Source organism: Salvia miltiorrhiza, chromosome 5 (assembly GCF_028751815.1).
Source record: "Salvia miltiorrhiza cultivar Shanhuang (shh) chromosome 5, IMPLAD_Smil_shh, whole genome shotgun sequence".
NCBI classification, from domain to species: domain Eukaryota; kingdom Viridiplantae; phylum Streptophyta; class Magnoliopsida; order Lamiales; family Lamiaceae; genus Salvia; species Salvia miltiorrhiza.
This window is the reverse complement of record NC_080391.1, coordinates 8762397-8782881: the sequence shown is the minus strand read 5'-3', so window position 1 is coordinate 8782881 and position 20485 is coordinate 8762397. Positions and strand designations below refer to the sequence as shown.

General features: G+C 42.2%; 2 protein-coding genes across 3 annotated transcripts; one reads left to right on the top strand and one right to left on the bottom strand.

Annotated features, from left to right (window-relative positions):
- Positions 1-8080: 8080 nt before the first annotated feature.
- Positions 8081-12322, bottom strand: LOC131025483 (uncharacterized). The gene is made up of 4 exons (XM_057955278.1): positions 11570-12322; positions 9211-11458; positions 8879-9153; positions 8081-8683 (listed from the first exon to the last, which is right to left on the bottom strand). Exons 1-4 carry the CDS (start codon positions 12320-12322, stop codon positions 8081-8083), a joined length of 3879 nt encoding a protein of 1292 aa, XP_057811261.1.
- A 4231-nt stretch (positions 12323-16553) lies between these two features.
- On the top strand, positions 16554-20368 carry LOC130985766 (derlin-2.2). 2 transcript variants are annotated; one of them, XM_057908886.1, is made up of 7 exons: positions 16554-16787; positions 16977-17084; positions 17331-17430; positions 18230-18444; positions 18528-18611; positions 19037-19090; positions 19951-20368. In XM_057908886.1, the coding sequence occupies exons 2-7, from the start codon at positions 16986-16988 to the stop codon at positions 20131-20133; spliced, it is 735 nt and encodes a 244-aa protein (XP_057764869.1). In that variant the 5' UTR covers positions 16554-16787; positions 16977-16985; the 3' UTR covers positions 20134-20368. The 2 variants fall into 2 exon arrangements, with proteins under 2 accessions (XP_057764869.1, XP_057764868.1); XM_057908885.1 differs by having other exon boundaries at positions 16554-17084.
- The last annotated feature ends 117 nt before the right edge of the window (positions 20369-20485 follow it).

Sequence of the window (20485 nt, the reverse complement as noted above, 5' to 3'; positions counted from 1 at the left end):
TTTATTATCTAATAATATCCGAATATCCATCGGGTAGCCCTACTATCTATCGGATATATCCGATTACCCGCATATATTTTAATAGTTATATATTTAAGTTTTTATATATTAATTTAGGGTTATAAATACAAACACAATTTGAATAAACTAATAACATAGTCGGTGACTTTTGTGACATTGTATATTGCTTTCCTTTCTCTCTCCCACGTTGTTGTCGCCACCCCCTTGCCTGATTCTAAATTCTAAACTTCTAATTTGTAATTGAAAATTTTAAGTGATAATGCTAATTATGCATGCGACATGTTGCATATTGTTGTTGTATGTATAGTTAAATAAAAATTATTTTGGGATAAAAGAAACTCATCAATAAATAAAAATCATTATTTTCGAAATGTTGAAATGTCCACCGGTCTATTTATTATTTTAATTAAACATGTTAATTGAACTATATAAGTTGGGGCATATAATGACACATGAAACATTAATTTTAATAGCTAAATCGGATAATCGGGTATTCAAATACTCGGATTGGGTATCCGAACTCGGGTATTAGGGTACCCAATTCCATATGACGATACGGGTACGGGTGCTACTTTTAGCTTATTTCTGGGGGGGTCGAGTATTCTACCAAAACCGCATAGGGTACCCATCCCGACCCGGATTTCCACCCCTAATATTTTCATTACAATAAAGGCAAATATTAGAATAAACTTTATATTTATCTTATTTTTTATATTTAGAACTTTCACTAATATTAAATATCAAAATTATTGATATTGTATCAAAAATGCTTTTACTAACATTTTTTGTTAACGAAATCACTACAATTCTAATAGAACGTTCATATTTGACTTTGAAAAATTAGAGTTTAATATTAATTTATTTTGACACGCTGATAAGAGGAAAAACAAAACACTTCATTTGAACACACCTGATTAAATCTATAATCTATAATATATTAAAAAGATAATATTTGATTTGAAATCAATTTTAAAATCAAGTGACAATTTGACTAATTATAAAATATTTAATATGCATTTCAAAATAAAGATCATGATATATTTTATGTAAATATTTGATTCAAAATATAAAAGTAATATTTATTTAAATATTTTTTTATAAAAAATATCTCTGTTCTCTCTCATCTTTTTTGAATAGATCTATTTTTCATTTTTTTTAATTTTAATTTTCATTTTCATTTTTAAACTCATTTTATTCTTTTCATAATATCAATTTTTATTATTGTGAATTTTTCTTTGTTTTTTTTCATTTTTTTTATATTCGGCTCAAATATATTTATTTTTTATTATTATTATATTTATAAATATGATAATTGACCTGGTATCAGTTTTATATAAATATAAAAATATAAAACGTTTCTTGTGCATTGTAGGACGAATCAAATGCTAGTTAGGGGATTATACATATGTTCGAATAAAGTGCTTTGATTTATCGAATCAACCAGTTTGTGCCAAATAAATTAATGTTAAACTCTATTTTTTCAAATCCAGTAGCAAATAGTTTAGTAATACGATAATTGTCATATTTTGAATTATATATTTCACTTTTTTTTGTAACATTAATTTATTTTACTAACAATTCAACTCAATGTCACATACTAGTACGTTTACGAGTAGGGATGGCAATCTACCCGCGGGTAGTGGATATCCGCGAAAACCCGAACCCATTAGGGTGGGTTTGGATACCATTTGATATCCACGGATAGTTTCGTGGGTACAATTCACTATCCATTTAGTTCGTGGGTATGGGTTTGGATACTTAATATCCATACCCGCGAAACCCGTTTACCCGCGAAAAATACCCACCAATTATCCGTCAATTACCCGTCAAATATCCACAAAAAATTCTATAAAATATGGGCTTTAAATACATATTTTGAGATTATGGGCTAGTATTTTATATTTTAAAATAGGCCCATACAATAAGGCCCAAAGTCTAATACTGAGCTAAATGAAAGAATGAAAGCTTTTGGACTTGTCTTGAAGATGAAGAAGAAGAGTTCAATGAAGAGGGTTCTATTTCTACTGTCGAGCAATTATAGACATTGTTCTTTGTTGGATTTTATATTTTAGTTGATGAATTTGAACATTGTTCTTTGTAAATTTGAATTTAAACATTGTTCTTTGTGGATTTGAACTATGCTATTTGTGTTGATTTTTTTTTTCTATTAAATTTGTTGTAAATTTATATTTAAATTCTATTTCGTGGGTATCCAGCGGATAGTGGGTATCCGGCGGATAGCGGGTATCCGTCGGATAGTGGGTGACGGATACCTGTCGGATAGCGGGTTTCGCGGATACCTGATGGGTAGCGGGTTTGGATACCATTTGATATCCATGGATAGTTTCGTGGGTAACAACCACTATCCATTTAGTTCGTGGGTATGGGTATGGATAGTCACTATCTGTACCTGTTGGGGATAGATCCAACAATCACTCGAATAGGACGTCGGGCACGTCCGGGTCGGCGGGCACTAGCAACCTGAAACCACAAATACGTTAGAGCCCTTCAAGGAGCACCGGTGGGGGTGTCGATGGAAGGGCCTCCGACGCTCAAGTCAGTCAAACAATTCGGATTAATTGATAAGAAAAACGAATATAATGCATAAAGATAATTAAATAATAGAGTAAAGATGAGATAGTGAATCTCGACGGTCGGACTGGTCTGTCTGGTTGGTCTGCCTGACTGGTCAGAGCAAGCCCCGATCCAGAATGTAAGAGCGTGGAGGCGTAGAGATCGAGCAAGCGAAGAGAGTTGAGAGCGTGAGTAAGTGGAATAGCTGAGAATACGAATGACTGCCTGGGTCGAGTGACCTAGTTGGTTTTCTTATATAGTGTGGTGTCTTGACGGCTAGGGTTTTTCCGGGACGTCCGTGAAACCCTAGTTGCTCCGATATTTCCGGGATCGTCTCCTCTACCTGCCTTTTCCTCCAAGTCGTTGCCCTCTGTAGGGTTTGACGTGATTGGGCCTTAATGACTTGGCGTATGGGCCGAATAAAATTGGGACTAACTTGATTTTTGGATTGGGCTGATTATTTGGACCACGAGTATTTATTTAAATGGGCTATACGAATTTTGTCCATTACAGTTTGTCCCCCACTCTCTAATTTGATATTTATCAAATAGAGAGTATGACTATTGAATAGCTTAATTCGGTGTCGGGGTGATTTGTACATTCTCGGGTAGAAATTTTCCCGAATATATATAGAACTGCAATAACGGGTGGTCCGCTTTTTATTTCTCGATCTTATGATGTGTTAGCTGTATAATTATATGCAACTGTGCATATTAATATTGGTTTAGAACTTTTAATGGCCCTTAGCCTATTTATATGGGTCCCTATTTTCGTGGGCCTTGGGCAGCCTAAGGATGTGAACAGCCCAAATGTTGTGTTGATTTTCATAGCCCACTAAGAGTTTCAAGATTTTAGGGTATACAAATTGTAGGCGCCGCTTCATGAGAGGAGGAAGAGAAGAGATGCGATGCAGTCGTGCGTCCCGGCGGAGCACCTGCCGTGGCGACTGATCCGGCGGCCATGGGCCGGTGGGCGAGGTCCGACTTGCGACCAGGCGAGTCTGGCGACCGCTGTCGGCGTGAGTTGCGCCAAGGGCGCTACTTTGTGGAGGAGAAAGAAGATGAAGGAGACGCGGTGGGCGACTCCGAGAAGTGGCTGTGGTGGTCGCGGCTGCGGCCTTGCAACGGGTGGCGATGCGAGCAGCGGCCAGCCCTCTCGCTGCAATTTTCCGGTTGCCCTCTCGCAGCTTGACGGAGCAGAAGAGAGAGGAGATGGCTCGAAGTGTCGTCGGCCTCAATTTTTCAGAGGCGACGGTGGTTTGTTCGACGGAAGTTCCAATGAAAGTGACGTGACTTGCCGTCGTGCTTTCTGGTGGCGATCTTCGCTGATTTTATTTAAAGTCGGCGGCGTACGGAGAAATGTCGATTCGAAGGAGATTGCTGATGCTAGATCTGGCCAGAGATCCGAAGGAGATTCGAAGGCCGGATGCAACGATTCAGAGGCCGGAGGCGGCGATGTTCGCCGGGCGTCGGGAGGAGACGACGACCGAGAAGGAAGAAAATGAGCTTCCTCACGATCTGTGTGTGTGTCCAGAGGTTCGCTTCCTCTTCTTCTAGCATGATTATATATATATATATATATATATGTATATATATTTTGTGTGTGACTTTCTGATTTTAAGAGTAAATGAAGATATGCATTTGTTTTGTTGCTGAATAGATGGAGGATATGTTTGCTTGCCTTGTTGGGTTAGTATGGCTGTTGCCCAAATGATTGTTGTGTGGAAGGTGTCTGGTTGGTTTGTCTGGTTTGGCTGAGTGGTGTTTGGCTGGCAGGCGTTTGGCTGGTAGGCGTTGCTGTCCGAGTCATGTATCTGCATGAAGACCTCGCTGGTGTTGCTGTCGAGTCATATCAAGCTAGCCTGCCTGGTTTGGTTGCTGCTCAACTGGCATGTGAGCTGCCCATTTCTTTTTGGATAGGAGCAGTGTTGGCTGACATAGCTAGGTAGTGTAGATAGATGGATTTCCTTTCTTTTTTTATGTACTTTGTACCATAAACGTGTGAATTGTTGGAGTAGTAAAAGTATGACAGTCCCTTTTTGCAGAGATGTTTAAGTTTGGCAGACAACTTTAGCTCGTCACTTTTATTTTGCCCAACTAATAATACTACACTCTCTTGCAATTTGAATATACGAAGTGAAACGACTGCCAAGATCATACTCCTATTTCATCTGTCAAAAAAGAAACATCCACACAAACAAACATCATATAATAAGACAAAGAGGAGAAAGTCTCTCATTTTTTCACACAATTCTTTTGGAGCTTTGGAATGGGGCTTGGGAGTACTTGACATAGAGAGAGGATTTTTGGAAGCTTTGAGAAGGTCGGTTTATTGTCTCTATATTCTACCACGTTCTTTATGAGTATTCCAAACATGCTTATTTATTTGCTTCGTTCTTTGATCGATTTGTCGTTTATATAACTCTCCTTTTGATCCGTTGGCCCTCTAGTAGATAGTAATCTAATTGTTTATTGGGAGTATGCTTATTTTGTTCAAGCATGAGTATATATGTGATTGTCATGTTTGACATGTTGGGTTGGTGCTATATGATAGCTCTCATTTCTATTTGCCAATGCCATTATATGTATCATTTTGGTAGTGTAGGGTATGTTTAGTTAGTCACGTGTGATATCTCTATTTGTTCAAGTATGGATATATGTGTGCTTGTCATGTTTGACATGTTGGGTTGGTGCTATATGATAGCTCTCATTTTCGTTTGTCAATGCCATTACATGTATCATGTTAGTAGTGTAGGGTATGCTTGGTTAGTCACGTGTGATATCTCCATTTCTATCTTTCGTCTATTGTTGTGTGTGTCTATTGTAAACTTTGTTGGCGTCTTTGCTTTATGTAGCTTGGTTGACATGTCTCGTAGTCGAGGATTTTCTATGGAGTCGTCGAGTAGAGTTGTCGATTTAGATAGTGATGACGTGCCTGTTGGGGTGCCTTGTAGTCGTGGAGCTCCGAGCATGGCTGACTGCTCTGGGGAACCTGACTACATGGCTGGTAACGGGGTGGATAGCGATGATATGATTGATGGGGGTCGCCCTAACAACATCATACTTAAGAATAATGAATCATCATTGGTGACGCTGGCTAACTTGCGAGAGATCCGGGCATCATACGACATACCAGATTAGGTGAGCTTGCATTCTCCTTCAGGCCCTGAGCGAGCTGATTGGGTTTTGCCCGGGTGGACCTGCATGTATGTTCAGATGTTTAAAGATGGGTGTCGTCTTCCACTTCCTAGATTGATTGTCGAGATGTGCGACTACCATAAGATTTCTCCTAGTCAGTTGATGTCGACTATATGGCGTGTTTTGATGGCTTTGCAGGTGTTTGGGGAAATTAACAACATTGATATTACATTGGCTGAGGTGTTAGAAACTTATCATCTGGCATCTAATCCAGGTGATGTTGGTCGGTATATGTTGAAGGTTAGGGGTAACAGGTCACCCTTGATCTTGGGTGCTGACACCTTGCATGCAAGGTGGAAAAAGAAGTATTTCTTTGTATCTTGTGAAGCTTTGGGTTTGGTTGATGGGTCTGAGATACCTTATGCTTGGAGTTCTGCTAGTGAGTGTTGAAGTGAACTATATTTGTATGTTTGTCTACCATCATTGACTTAATAAGTATTTCTTTCATTGTTTTACAGATCTGAAAAACTTTCCTTATCCTACTGTCCGGTTGGGTGTCAAAGAGAGACGTAAGCAAATCTTGAGCTATCCCGAGGAGGCTCGTGATTGGCGGGTTATCTTGTCTGACGATAATTTGAGGCAAAGTTCGCTGTGGAGGGGCACTTCCTTTACTTCAGAAGGTATGGTCTCCTTGTCGACTCGCCCTCCGCCTCGTATGGTCTTTTTGTCTACGTCTTTGGAAACTTTATACGGACGACAAGGCTCTCAGATCATACCTGAACTGACGGTAAAGGAACGGGCTTTTGCAGCACGTGTCATGTCGAAGTCTTATCGATTTGAGATGAAGGGGCCCGATGCTGCGTTGGAGAAGATGCGTGCGGGAAGGAAGAAAAAAAAGGTGACCGAGGTCTCTAGTGATCTCGAGGTCAGCGAGACAGTCATTTCGGTCCGCTCTTCACCTGTTATTCCGGTCTCTACTTTGCCGGTTCGAAAGGGCAAGGAAAGAAGGCGCGACGACGTTGATAATGCTGATTGGGCTGGTGACTCTATTCGTCTTACCTTTCCATTTGATGCTTCTGCATATGCGGATGTCCGCCCGTTCCGCAAGGAGTTGGGCAAGTTACTTTGGCCGGAGGACCGCAATGCCTTGGTTGGATTGAAGTCTGGTGCCCCTGATGCCACTGTCGACCATATCTTTCTGGTGAGTAGGAGTTATACTAGTTTCAATCATTTTTTCTTTTGTTTCAAGTGTGGGTGACTAGTTGCTGATTCATGTTATCTCTATTGCTTGTGTAGGGTTTGCAGGGCGTGCTTCATTTGTCGGAGAGGATCCGAGAGCTGGAGAAGAGTGTGAAGAAACTTCGAACTGAGCGGGTTGATTTGGACGACATATTGAAGGGTCGTGATGAGGAGATTGCACGTTTGAAGGTAGAGCTGCAAACTCAACTTGATGTTGAGCGCCTAGCAGGTGATCGGGCGAAGACTTTGGAGGAGCAGCTTGAGGCCGTTAACTCTACGGTTTCATTTTTGACGGAGAAGCTTGAGTTTGTCGGTACTGAGGGGGAGGTCCAGGCTAGGGCCCAAATGGCTCAAGATTACTTGGACGGTCGGGCTGGGACTTGGAATACGGCCAAGATGTTTGAGGCTTATGCCGAGCTGATGGAGAGGAGAGCTGAGGAGGCTGCCGAGGTTGCGGATCTTGCTGCTTCGCTTGGAGGTTTGGGTACTGGTGGCCCCTCTGCTGATTGATGACTGTGCTTCATTATCTACAAACTTGACTTGGTTTTGTAATAGACTTATAATTATCTTAACTTTTAGAGCTTTCGGGCCTGTGTGCCTATGAGTCTACTCTATGTGGACGATTTTCCTTAGTATTCTCTCATCTAGTATGAGCTTGTGCTAGTTTGATAGCCAAGCTTATAGTTAGTCTACTCTACTATGTAACTCGAAGTTTTCCGGCTTGGCCGGCCTCCTGGGGTTTTACCCTTAATATTTAATCGAGTTGTGATCCATTTGGTTGTGCCAACTGTAACGCTCATTCCCCACTTTATCTAAGTGCACGTAGGGCTGGTTCAGTTGGTTGGGGTATGTGTTGTAACACGAGGTTGTCCCTTCAATGTAGCGTGTGGCTAATTGTTGCTTAAGCTAAAAACTCTAAGTCGATGTGCAGTATGTATGGTAGGGATGACTGGTTGGTAGGGGTGGGGGGGCTGCGCTCCGTAGAGCTGCCTACATACCCTTTTAAGGGATCAAGCCCAAATGTAGTTCTGACCTGCATGGAAAGGTCAGTAATCGTGTAGTAAGTTGGGTGGGTCTCGTAAGACCTAAAAAAGTAAAGGAGTGTAGAGTTAGACGTGATACTGCTTGAGATGGATGGCATTCCAGCTATTGTTGATGTCGCGTCCGTCTATCGTTTGTAACTTGTAAGCCCCGTGTCCGACTACCTTAGTGATCAGGTAAGGACCTTCCCAATTTGGGGCGAGCTTGCCTGCTCCTGCTTCCTTGGTGTTCTGAAATACTTTCCGGAGTACCCAATCACCTGGTTGGAATGTTCGGGTACGAATGTGCTTGTTGTAGTGCTTGGCAACACTTTGTTGATATGAGGCAAGTCTGATGTTCGCCTTGTTTCTTTTCTCATCGAGTAGGTCTAACTCGTGGCACATAGCCTCTTGATTGTCGGTGTCTGTGGTGAGCTCGTACCTGGCGGTAGGCACTTCACTTTCGGTGGGTATGACTGCTTCCATTCCGTAGGCTAATGAGAAAGGAGTTTCTCCTGTCGAAGTTCTTGTGGTCGTTCGGTATGACCAGAGCACGCCGGGTAGTTCATCTGCCCACTTTCCCTTAGCCTTTTCCAATCTCTTCTTGAGAGTGTTCATGATGGTCTTGTTGGAAGACTCTGCTTGTCCGTTTGCCTGTGGATACCTTGGGGTGGAGAAGCTCAGCTTGATATTCTAAAACTTACAAAAGTCTTGGAATTCTGCACTGATGAATTGTGATCTATTGTCTGTGACGATCTCCTTTGGCACCCCATATCGACAAATCAAGTTTTTCCAGATGAAGCTTTTGACCTCCTTATCTCGTATTTGGTGGAATGAGTCCGCCTCGATCCACTTGCTAAAATAATCTGTCACGGCTAGCATGTATACCTTCTGTCCAGGTGCTGTAGGTAGCTTACCCACGATATCCATCCCCCATTTCATAAAAGGCCATGGTGATGTGATGGCGGTCAGTGGTTCCGGGGGTAGGTGTGACACTTGAGCGAACCGTTGGCATTTATCGCATCTTTTGACGTAGTTGGTTGAGTCGGCTTTCATGGTAGGCCAATAATATCCATTGGTTAATGCTCGGTGTGCCAAGCTTCTTCCACCTGAGTGGTTTCCACACTCCCCTTCATGCAACTCAGATAAGACGTATTTCTCCTCTGCAGGGTTAATACATTTTAAGTATGGACCGGTAAAAGAACGTTTGTATAACTTACCTTGAATAATGGAGAATCGGGCGGCCTGCGCCCTAAGTCGGCGGGCTTCATTCCTATCGTCGGGTATCTTGTCATGCTCCAAGTATTCCGTTATAGGGGTCATCCAAGTCTGTTCGGGTGATACTTCCACCACCTGGTCCTCCTTGTCTTTCCGAATGGCTGACCATTTGAGGCAGATGATCGGGATTGTCTTGGGCTCTGCGGCTTGGATAGACGACCCAAGATTGGCGAGGGCGTCTGCGTGGCTGTTGTCTCCTCTCGGAACTTGGGCTATGGTGAACTCCTCAAAGCTGGACTGAAGTTCCTTGACTTTGCCCAGATAGGCGACCATCTTAGCATCTTTGGCTTGGTAAGCGCCTTGTATTTGGTTGACCACGAGCTGAGAATCACTGAACACGCTGATTCGCTTAACTCCCATTTCTTTTGCTAATCCGAGTCCGGCCAGCATGGCTTCGTATTCTGCTTCATTATTGGTGGCTTTGAACTCACAGCGGATGGACTGCTCCACCACATCGCCTAGTGGGGAGATGAGGACAAGACCTAGTCCACTTCCACGCATATTACTGGACCCGTCTACATATAGCCTCCAAGCTCCGACTTGGTCGGGTTGCTCGGTCATGCAGCAGAGTTCCTTGTCGGCCTGCATGGTAAGGTTAGGAGTAAAATCAACTAAGAAATCTGCTAATACCTGAGACTTAAGAGCCGTGCGTGGCTTGAATGTTATGTCATGCTCACTCAACTCCACCGCCCACTTGGTCAGTCGTCCTGAGAGTTCTGGTTTGTGGAGAATGGCCTTGAGTGGATAGGTGGTTATGACTTGGATTGGATGACACTGAAAATAAGGGCATAGCTTTCTAGCTGCGTGTACCAATGCGAGAGCTAGTTTCTCCAACTGGCTATACCGTGTTTCTGCATCCAAAAGAGACTTGCTCACGTAGTAAATTGGAGATTGCTTTCCATCATCCTCCCTGACCAACACCGCACTCACGGCTGTATCGAACACAGCCAAGTAGACCAGCAAGGTTTCATGATCCTTTGGTTTAGCTAGAAGTGGTGGGCTGGCTAGGTACTTCTTGAGTTCCTGTAGGGCGGATTCGCACTCCTCTGTCCACTCGAACGATTTGGCTTTTCGTAAGGTGTTGAAGAATGGGTTGCACCTTTCGGATGACTTTGATATAAAACGACTAAGTGCGGCTATCCTCCCAGTCAGCTTCTGGACGTCTTTCACACACGTCGGTGAAGAGATCCTCTGGATTGAATCAATTTGAGCGGGGTTGGCCTCTATCCCTCTTTGTGTCACCATGTAGCCTAGGAATTTCCCTGCAGTTACACCAAATGAACACTTAGTAGGGTTTAATTTCATATTGTAGTTCCTTAGGATGCTGAATGTTTGTCTGAGATGATCAATATGATCCTTCGCCTGGATAGACTTGACGAGCATGTCGTCGATGTAGACCTCCATCGTATGCCCAATTAATCTCCCGAACATCTTGTTGACTAGGCGTTGGTACGTTGCTCCAGCATTCTTCAATCCGAATGGCATATACTTGTAGCACCATAGCCCTATGTTGGTCATGAATGACGTCTTTTCCTCGTCGTCAGGGTGCATCCGTATTTGGTGGTATCCAGAGTATGCATCCATGAAACTCAACAGCTCATGGCCAGCTGTCGCATCTACTAGCATGTCAATATGTGGTAGAGGGAACGAGTCCTTCGGGCACGCCTTGTTGAGGTCTGTGAAGTCGATACACACGCGCCACTTGCCATTCTTTTTCTTCACTACCACCACATTAGCCAGCCATTCGAGGTAGTGTGCTTCCCAGACGAGTCCGTTCCGTAGAAGCTTTGTGACTTCTTCATTGATGATCTGGTTTCTTTCGGGAGCAAATTTCCTTCGTTTCTGCTTCCTTGGTGGATAATGTGGGTCTACCTGTAACCTGTGAACAATAATGCTCGGATCAATCCCTGTCATGTCCTCATGGGACCAAGCAAAACAATCATAATGCTCAGTAAGAAATAAAATAAGCTTCTCTCTCAGTTTGGGGTCGAGTTGTGCCCCTATCCGGACTTTGTGATCCGGATAGTCTGTATTGATTTGGATTTCGTCTATCTCCACAGCTTCTTCTTCAGCAAAGCTGGCAGACCGCTTTCGATTGTCGGGCTTGTTGGGATGGTTTGGTTGGCCATGCTGCACATGTTGCTCTAGTTGTGGTGACTGGTCCGTCTTGGTGTAGGACGAACCCTCTTCCTGTAATTGCTATTGAGCATGTTTTGTCCTCATGGTAGTCTGGTAGCAGGTTCTGGAGTCCTTTTGTTCTCCCCTGATCTCCTTGACGCCCCACTTGGTCGGGAATTTCACCACTTGATGAAAGGTGGAAGGGACTGCTTCCATGTCGTGGATCCATGGGCGGCCGAGGATGACGTTGAATGCGGATGGGGCATCAATCACCAGGAACCTTGTTGACAAATTGACCCATTCGGCGTAGATGGAAAGGTCGATTTCCCCCACGATTGTCTTGCTCTCACCGCTGAAGCCTATGAGGACAGCGGTCTTCCTAGTTATGTTTGACTCGTTCAAACCCATCTCCCTGAAAGCATTAATAAACATGATATTGGCAGAGCTGCCGTTATCGATCAACACTCGTTTCGTTAAACAATTTGCAATATAAATAGAAATGACTAGAGCATCATGATGAGGGTTAAGAAGCTTGTCTGATTCCGTAGTTTGAAAGCTGATTGTCTGGGTTGGCTGGTCTGTCATAGCTTGACCAGTCACACTTTCTCTCGTTCTGCTAGACCTGGCTTGCCTGGTATGCCTCTTTGCAGCAGAGTGTGTAATCCCGCTAACCTCTGATCCGCCAGAAATGACATTGACTGTTCTCTCATGGTTTGGCGGGTTGGGTGGGGTGACTTCTCTGCGCTCGTCTCGTCTATCATTTCCATGCTTGAGGGTGTGTTGACCCTTGTCTGTTAGGAACTCAGTTAGGTGACCTTCTTTGAGTAAATGCGCCACTTCCAATCGTAATGCAATGCAATCCTCCGTTCGGTGTCCATGGTCGGCATGAAATTCGCACCACTTAGATCTATCTCTCTGGTCGGCTGGTGCCCTCATCTTTTCTGGCCATTTGACTTTGTTGCCTAGATTCTTGAGAGCTAGGACTGCCTCAGCCGGTGAGATGGACAAGTTGTACTCTGGTAACTTGGCCCTTTCACGTGGTCGCGTCTCGTAGGGTTGGTCATACTGTCTTCTTCGGTATTCTTATCGTGAAGACGGGTAAGGCTCAGACCGCCTATCACTCGTCTTCCTTTCCACCCTGGAGTCTCTTCTAGAGTTTCTGCTTGGTGAAGATCGGTGGTGGCTGTATTGATCTTCCTCCCACTTGATTTGTGCCCATGCCTTGGCAAGCACATCCTCCATTGTTCTACAAGGGTATTTGGTGAGGTCTTTGTAGAGGTCTGAGTCGGGCAGGAGACCCTTTCGGAAGGCGGTCACCGCTGTCTGGATGTTGCAGTTGGTGATGGACACCTTCTCCTTGTTGAATCGGCTGATATAGTCTCGGAGAGATTCACCACGCTGTTGCACCACGGCGTATAGATCCTCCGATATCTTTTCAAGTTTCCTGCTACTAGCATATTGCTGCACAAATATATCTGTTAGTTGAGCAAAACTTGAAATAGAATAAATTGGAAGGTTAGTGTACCACTGGAGGGCCGGTCCTGTCAGACTAGAACCGAACCCCTTACACATGCAGGCCTGCCTTAATTCACGAGGAATTGCGGCAGTGAACATCCTTTGCTTGTACTGAGCGATGTGGTCGGTCGGATCCGTCGTGCCGTCAAACATTTGCATGCTCGGAAAGCTAAACTTGATGGGCATTTCCACCAAGGCAATTTCATCCACAAATGGCGAGTCGGCATAGTAGTTCTCCGAACTTTTGTGGATGGGTGCCGGGACACCGGGGATTCGCTGGATCAAGGCCTCCATTTCCGCCAACTTTCTTGCCAAGTCTTCCTCTCTGATTGCGCATGGGCCAGTTGTGGTTGGTTGGGCGAATTCATTGGTAAACAACTGGTCCTGGGTGAACTCCCTCGGACCGTGTCCGTCAGCCTGTTGGTTAACTTGGGTTGGCGTGACCGTCTGGTTGAGCCCCAGTATGGCGGGTTGTACGCCTCCACCGGCGGCATTGCTCACTGCTGCGCCCGGCGTGGTGAAGATGGTTCGAGCATGTTGTCCTCCGGTGGTGGTTGTTCCATCTTGTCGGAGTGTTCCTGCGGCTCTGGTGTCCGGGTTGAATTGACCAAGTTCCCGTACTTGCTCCAACGCAAATGTTGTTGTGTTAACACCTGCAATCAAAGTCGCACGACCAGGGTCAGTCTGACTACCTACCACATTACGGTTTCTTACCGAAGATGACGGATCCATCACGAGATGGTTGGGTCCGTCCTTACGACTGATCGGTGTGTCTCCCAAGGGCTGCATGGAAGACACTCGGGCTCGGAAGCCGAGAGGTTCGATGATCTCGATGGGCTCCATAGCTTCGAGATGGTCATACAAGTTGGCGTTCTCCTTTTCCAGCTTCTTGCATCTCTCCCGCTCCTGATTCATCTGTTCAGTCAGGGCGGCGACCTGGGCGGCCAGGTTAGCCTGATCGGTTTGAGCAACCACGTGGGGTGCGTCAGGAGTTTCAGATCCGTCACGACCGTCCGACATGATTGTTAACTCGAAGAGATCTACGGAAAGTGCGTTGATTCGCTTGATTGCTAGGGCCCCACGGTGGGCGCCAAATTGTTGGGGATAGATCCAACAATCACTCGAATAGGACGTCGGGCACGTCCGGGTCGGCGGGCACTAGCAACCTGAAACCACAAATACGTTAGAGCCCTTCAAGGAGCACCGGTGGGGGTGTCGATGGAAGGGCCTCCGACGCTCAAGTCAGTCAAACAATTCGGATTAATTGATAAGAAAAACGAATATAATGCGTAAAGATAATTAAATAATAGAGTAAAGATAAGATAGTGAATCTCGACAGTTGGACTGGTCTGTCTGGTTGGTCTGCCTGACTGGTCAGAGCAAGCCCCGATCCAGAATGTAAGAGCGTGGAGGCGTAGAGATCGAGCAAGCGAAGAGAGTTGAGAGCGTGAGTAAGTGGAATAGCTGAGAATACGAATGACTGCCTGGGTCGAGTGACCTAGTTGGTTTTCTTATATAGTGTGGTGTCTTGACGGCTAGGGTTTTTCCGGGACGTCCGTGAAACCCTAGTTGCTCCGATATTTCCGGGATCGTCTCCTCTACCTGCCTTTTCCTCCAAGTCGTTGCCCTCTGTAGGGTTTGACGTGATTGGGCCTTAATGACTTGGCGTATGGGCCGAATAAAATTGGGACTAACTTGATTTTTGGACTGGGCTGATTATTTGGACCACGAGTATTTATTTAAATGGGCTATACGAATTTTGTCCATTACAGTACCCGTCGTACCCGATTGCCATCTCTATTTACGAGCGTCCAATTAGGATTGTAGTGATTACGTCAATAAAAAATGTTAGTAAAGAATATTTTTAATTGACGTGGATGATTTTGTGCTGCTTATGAAAGATAAGGTCCATTGGTAAACAAAATAGAACTATTTGGCCTGAAAACACATTAACATAAAAGATTTTATTATTAACTTTAATGAAGGTTGAAGGATTTGGAGAATCTCCACACCCTAATAAAGGAGAATCGACGATGAAAAGATAGTAGCCAATAATTCAACGCTGGAGTCAACAAAAGTGCTTAGGTCTATCCTCTATCAGCATTGATCAACAAGATAAAATGCTGAAGAAATTAACTCAAATCAAGATTGCGGCTCTCATTAACGATTAGCAATAGCCATGTCAAAAGAAGAAAAACGTTACCACTAGCGAGGGATCTCAGTGTAACAAACTAGGTGGCATTATCACCCAACACATTATGCATGAACTTGTGAAATGATAGATCTACTCTTAGAAGCGCGCGAATGGATGGAGGTAAATATGACGACGCCTTTAGTATAGATTTTGTCAATAAATATAAATTCATTTGTCATTGTATTCACGTTTTCATTCATACACCTCCAACATTGTAAATTTTATTTCGAGTGCTATAACATCCTCTTATGTCTTCATTGCTCTAATTACTTCTTTTATGGGTTAATTCATCGGCATACTCACTCTATTACTTATCACCATCGTCTCCTTCGATCAAATCGTCAGAATTTCTTTGTGTCACCGTTCGCTAGGCTTGAACGTCAAAGATTTCCCGCAATCTTCAATATTCATAGGCTCAATCCCTTTTCCAAACCAAGTTCTTCCCTTTTGCCCTTTAGATTAATGATTTAAGTATTTAATTGATAATGTATATGTGCGATGCACAATATAAATAATATATAATTTTTTTATATACACAAAGTATTAATCTATAAGTTAATTATCAATACAAAGAATAACCTATATAAACTAATACATTATTTATTAAAATGGATTAAAACTTTTAAATATCTCAAAGCCCTTTTATAATTTCCATCATTTAAGATCTTGATTCATATTCCACTCAAACGGTAAACTTAGAGAAATTCTTGTGACGAAGATAAAATTATTTAATCATATATTTTTATCAATCATAAAAGGTATATATGTGTATTGATCTAATGATATAGTGGTTAATGCCCGAATTAAAACATTTCAAGTTCAAATTTACTACTCCTTCAATCTCCGAAAAACATGCGGCAGTGTGAGTGTCACGAATTTTAAAAAACATTAATGAGTTTATTTTGAATAGCGAAGAGGCTTTATACAATGGTTAATGAGTTAATTGACCAAAAAGTAATAATGGGCCATGCTGTTTTTTTTTAGTAAATATGAAAAGTATAGAACAAAATAAGGGGATTATGATGAAAATAATGTTTAAAAATTTAAAATGCATATTTTGAAAAACGGCTCAAAATGGTAAAATATGAATGTCTTTTAGAGACGGAGGAAGAATTACATAATTTTTTTAAAATTTTACTCTCTTCTTAAAAAAAAAATGAACGGCTCAAATGACAAGTCATTTGACAACGAAGCGGATCTCAGTTGGCAAACACTTTCCCTCTAGATAATTGGTCGGGGCTTTGAGTCACCAAGGAGGAAAATGGAGAACCATTATTGAAAGTTGAAACTCTTTAAAATGATTAAGGCATGCAGTATAGAAATCGCATTTTCAAAAAATCAAAAGCGTGGAAACTCGCCAAGGAATCGACAGCCAGCAGGGAAAAAATAATCAGTCACGAACTAGTGCCATCATCGCCCCCTTTAGTATGCATCCTATTGGGCAGCACAACTCGAGCCAGCATCCTATTGGTCCGTGTTTAACACTCGAGCCCCATACGCGTGTTAAAAATAAAAACCCCCACGCGGTGCAGAGAAACATCCAGCTCTAAATATCAAAGGCGGAGAAGAAGAAACAAACAACGAAAGCAGAGAGAGAAATTACCGTCGTCTGTTTGTTCTTTATTTCGCATCTATACATATTCACGACACAACCTGTTTTTCTATACATACACACATGCAGAGATACATTTGGTATGTATAAATGAATTTTCGGATTCAAATTCCAGCGTGTTGAACAAGCCCCTTCGTTTTTATTGGACTGCTTATCTGGTTTTTAACGTTTTGCCGGCATTTTTATCTCTCCAATTTCGCCGGGGAAAATCGGGCTAGGGTTTCTTGAACTGCTTTTTTTGGTTGATTGATTGCGATAATTTTGAAAAGATATCAAGAATGGCGCAAGCAGTGGAAGAGTGGTACAAGCAGATGCCGATCATTACGCGTTCGTACCTCACAGCTGCCATTGTCACCACCATCGGTTGCTCTCTCGAAGTAATACTTTATTCCTTCTCTTCTATTGAATTATTGTGTGATGGATTAAATAGTTGAGTTTCTTGATCGAGGGCGTGATTTAATGAGGAGAGCGAGCATGAGGTTTATGCGGAGAATAGTAAAAAGTTGGGTTTACTGAATTAGTTATTTCGTGCTACATGTAAATGGTGTTAAAGCCAATGCAAAATTTTGTGCATTTCTGTGTTAAATAATACAGTGGTGTTTCTTTTATCTGGCGATTTGCAGATAATATCTCCATATGATCTTTATTTGAACCCGAAGCTCGTGGTAAAGCAATACCAAATCTGGCGCGTCATTACCAATTTTCTGTATTTCCGCAAGATGGGTAATTCTCCAACTCTCCTCTAAAAGTTAGGGTTTACTTTGACTGATTGATGAGTGTATTAGGTCGTGCTCTGTTGATGAATGGATATGATTCACTATCTTAGAGAACAGTTTGATGGCACTGTTACAATTTACTGTCCAATGTCCACTGCATATTAAATTCAGGAGTATAGTTGCTTTTATCATGCTTTTACAGTAGACTTGCTTGAGTCCATATATAGATATAGTAGGGCCTGGATGGTAACCCTGAATATTTTCGGGCTAGGACTCTGAACTGCCAATTTTTTCTTGTATTGTTTCTGCAACTCAACCCAAAGAATACATATATACATATAAAATGGTTGGGCTGTAGTAAAAACCTTATTTTTTGTAAAATTACGAACCTTACACTTAACCTATGGAGTAACTGCACTTAACATATAAAGTAACTACACTTTTGTGGTCCTGTAATTGCGCCACCTATGGGATTCAAACTTAGGACCATGAAAGTGCAGATAGTTTATAGGTGAATTGCAATTACTTTATAGGTTTAAGTGCAAGTGGTCTATTTACGTTAAGAGAGATTTTTTATTTGATAATATAACAAAAGTGATTGCTAAAGCATCGTCATTTTACTTTAACTGATCAGGGAATTTTTTGAACTGCTGATGTGATCGAAAATTCAGGTTTCAGACATGATAATTTGAGTGATAACTCTAGAGGGAAAACTTTCAAACCAGAGCTGATGTTATTTTATTTTTTTATTTCCCTGTGTGTGGATCGATTATCTTATGTAACACAATTTAACCTTTTCTCGACAGATTTGGACTTCTTGTTTCACATGTTCTTTCTAGCTCGGTACTGCAAGCTTCTCGAAGAGAACTCCTTTCGGGGGAGGACTGCAGATTTCTTCTATATGTTGTTATTTGGCGCAACTGTTTTAACTGGGATAGTACTTGTTGGAGGAATGATCCCTTATGTCTCAGCATCATTTGCTAAGATAATATTCCTTAGCAATTCCTTAACCTTTATGATGGTTAGTTGCATCTTGTTGTGAGTTATAATTTATCAATTTTGTCATAGCTTTCCTGTAATCTTTTATTATTCCTGTTATTATAGGTATATGTGTGGAGCAAGCAGAACCCATTCATTCATATGAGCTTTCTGGGCCTTTTTACTTTCACAGCTGCCTATCTGCCATGGGTAAGTGGCTTTACATTCATTGGCCATTGTTTGTGGTGCTGCCCTATACTCATGTCCGCATATCATGATCCTGTAAAGATATTTTCATATCTTATGGCCACTTCATAAATATGTGGACATTAACTCTGCTGCTTTCTTGCTGTGTATATGATCATTTTTGTTCCATTTGTTGGTATATCGAGTGGGTCCAGTTATGTGTTTACTGATTTGATTCTTCATTTCCTGCTTGCTAGCTTTTATATGATCACTTGTGAATTTTTCGTGGCTGATTGTGTTAAGCCATATGTTTGACACCTTAGATGTGTTGCATTATATGCATAAGGACTTATAATCTGGCCATTGCATGCTTTGACAGTCTCTGACTATTTAGTATTTATTTACATGAATTTCGTAGTGATGTGTGTCACTTCTGTTGACCTCAACAGGTGCTTCTTGGATTTTCTGTCCTTGTTGGTGCTAGTGCTTGGGTGGATCTTCTGGTACGTGTGACTATTGCGATTGAGTTCCTCTTGATAATTGCTTGGCATTTAGGGAGGAGCGTGTACTTTTCATGATCGAGTTTTTTCATCTTCATTACTAGGATTTCTCCAATCACACCCTTTTAATGGGATATGAATCAAACAAGATTAGCTCAAATGATAGGAATTATCAAGGGCGTTGGGATATGCCAAAGTTCCAATCCATCTTAGTAAATACTCCCTCCGTCCACGAAAGAACTTCCTAGGAGGGAGTGGCACGAGTTTTAAGAAAAAACAATTATTCAGTGTATTGAGAGTGAAGAAAAAGTTTTTGAGTGTATTGGTAGTAGTGAAATGTGTTATAATTAATATTAAGAGTTGTGAAAAAGTGAAAAGTAAGTAATTATAAGGTAGGAAGTTTTTTTGTGGACGTCACAAAAAAGAAAGATAGGAAGTTCTTTCGTGGACGGAGGGAGTAATGGATTAGCCTATACTATTTTTGTCTATCTAGTCAAATCTGTAAAAGTAAACGGCCCTTAGGGTAATATTTTTGGTTTATGCAGTATTAATCTGGACTACATACCAGCATCAACTGAGCGTTTACAGGGATCTATGTGACATAGGGATCTTCAACTGGGTTCAGCATATTTTATCTGGGGCTAAAAGCTGCATTTCTTTGGGTTAATTGACATTTCCTTTGACTTTGTTGATATAATGACCACAATATATGTGTCTCCACTAGCTTTTCAGTTAATAATTTCTTCCGATGCATGTCGAAGAATGTATTCACATTGAAAATTATACAGCCTTTCATTTCCCTCTCATATCTATGGATTGCGAAGTATACTTCTGTCATTTACAGAGATGTTTCTTTGGCTCAGGGAATGATAGCGGGTCATGCTTACTATTTTCTTGAAGATGTATACCCAAGAATGACAGGTCGACGACCACTGAGAACTCCGGCAGTCATACGGTCATTATTTGCTGATGAGCCTGTAGTGGCGGCCAGGCCTGCAGCTGTGAGATTTGCTGCTCCACCAGTGGACGACGCTCCACCTCGGTGAAATACTGAGGTGATGGTGTCTGGTGTTGAGCAAATGTTTCAACTTATGTGAGGATTGATTTCGGATCCCTTGTCAATAGTGTTAAGGACATTGAGTTAGCATGTTAATTACATTGGTGTCCCACCACAGTTAGCAAATTAGCCTCGACTGTATAAAGATGTTGTTTTTAAGGGTGACTCTGCTATCAAAACAATCAAGGTTTCGGATATATCGATTCACCTCCATTTTGGGCTCATGTAATATTTAATGTTTTTCTTCTAGTGATATCATGCGACCATGAACCAGCCAATCAATATGTATGTCTAGCAAATACCCAAATAGCTCTCTATTCCCTCACATATTGGTAAAACAT

What these genes read in the sequence shown, in the direction of transcription:
- LOC130985766 (XM_057908886.1), top strand. Translation starts at nt 16,986, where the DNA reads ATGGCGCAAGCAGTGGAAGAGTGGTACAAGCAGATGCCGATCATTACG. An exon ending in CCATCGGTTGCTCTCTCGAA is followed by an intron (nt 17,085 to 17,330) that starts GTAATACTTTAT and finishes GGCGATTTGCAG; the next exon opens with ATAATATCTCCATATGATCT. An exon ending in TCTGTATTTCCGCAAGATGG is followed by an intron (nt 17,431 to 18,229) that starts GTAATTCTCCAA and finishes TTTTCTCGACAG; the next exon opens with ATTTGGACTTCTTGTTTCAC.
- LOC131025483 (XM_057955278.1), bottom strand. Translation starts at nt 12,322, where the DNA reads ATGAGGGCACCAGCCGACCAGAGAGATAGATCTAAGTGGTGCGAATTT. An exon ending in CTTCCACCTTTCATCAAGTG is followed by an intron (nt 11,459 to 11,569) that starts GTGAAATTCCCG and finishes TAGCAATTACAG; the next exon opens with GAAGAGGGTTCGTCCTACAC. An exon ending in CCGATTCTCCATTATTCAAG is followed by an intron (nt 9,154 to 9,210) that starts GTAAGTTATACA and finishes TTAACCCTGCAG; the next exon opens with AGGAGAAATACGTCTTATCT.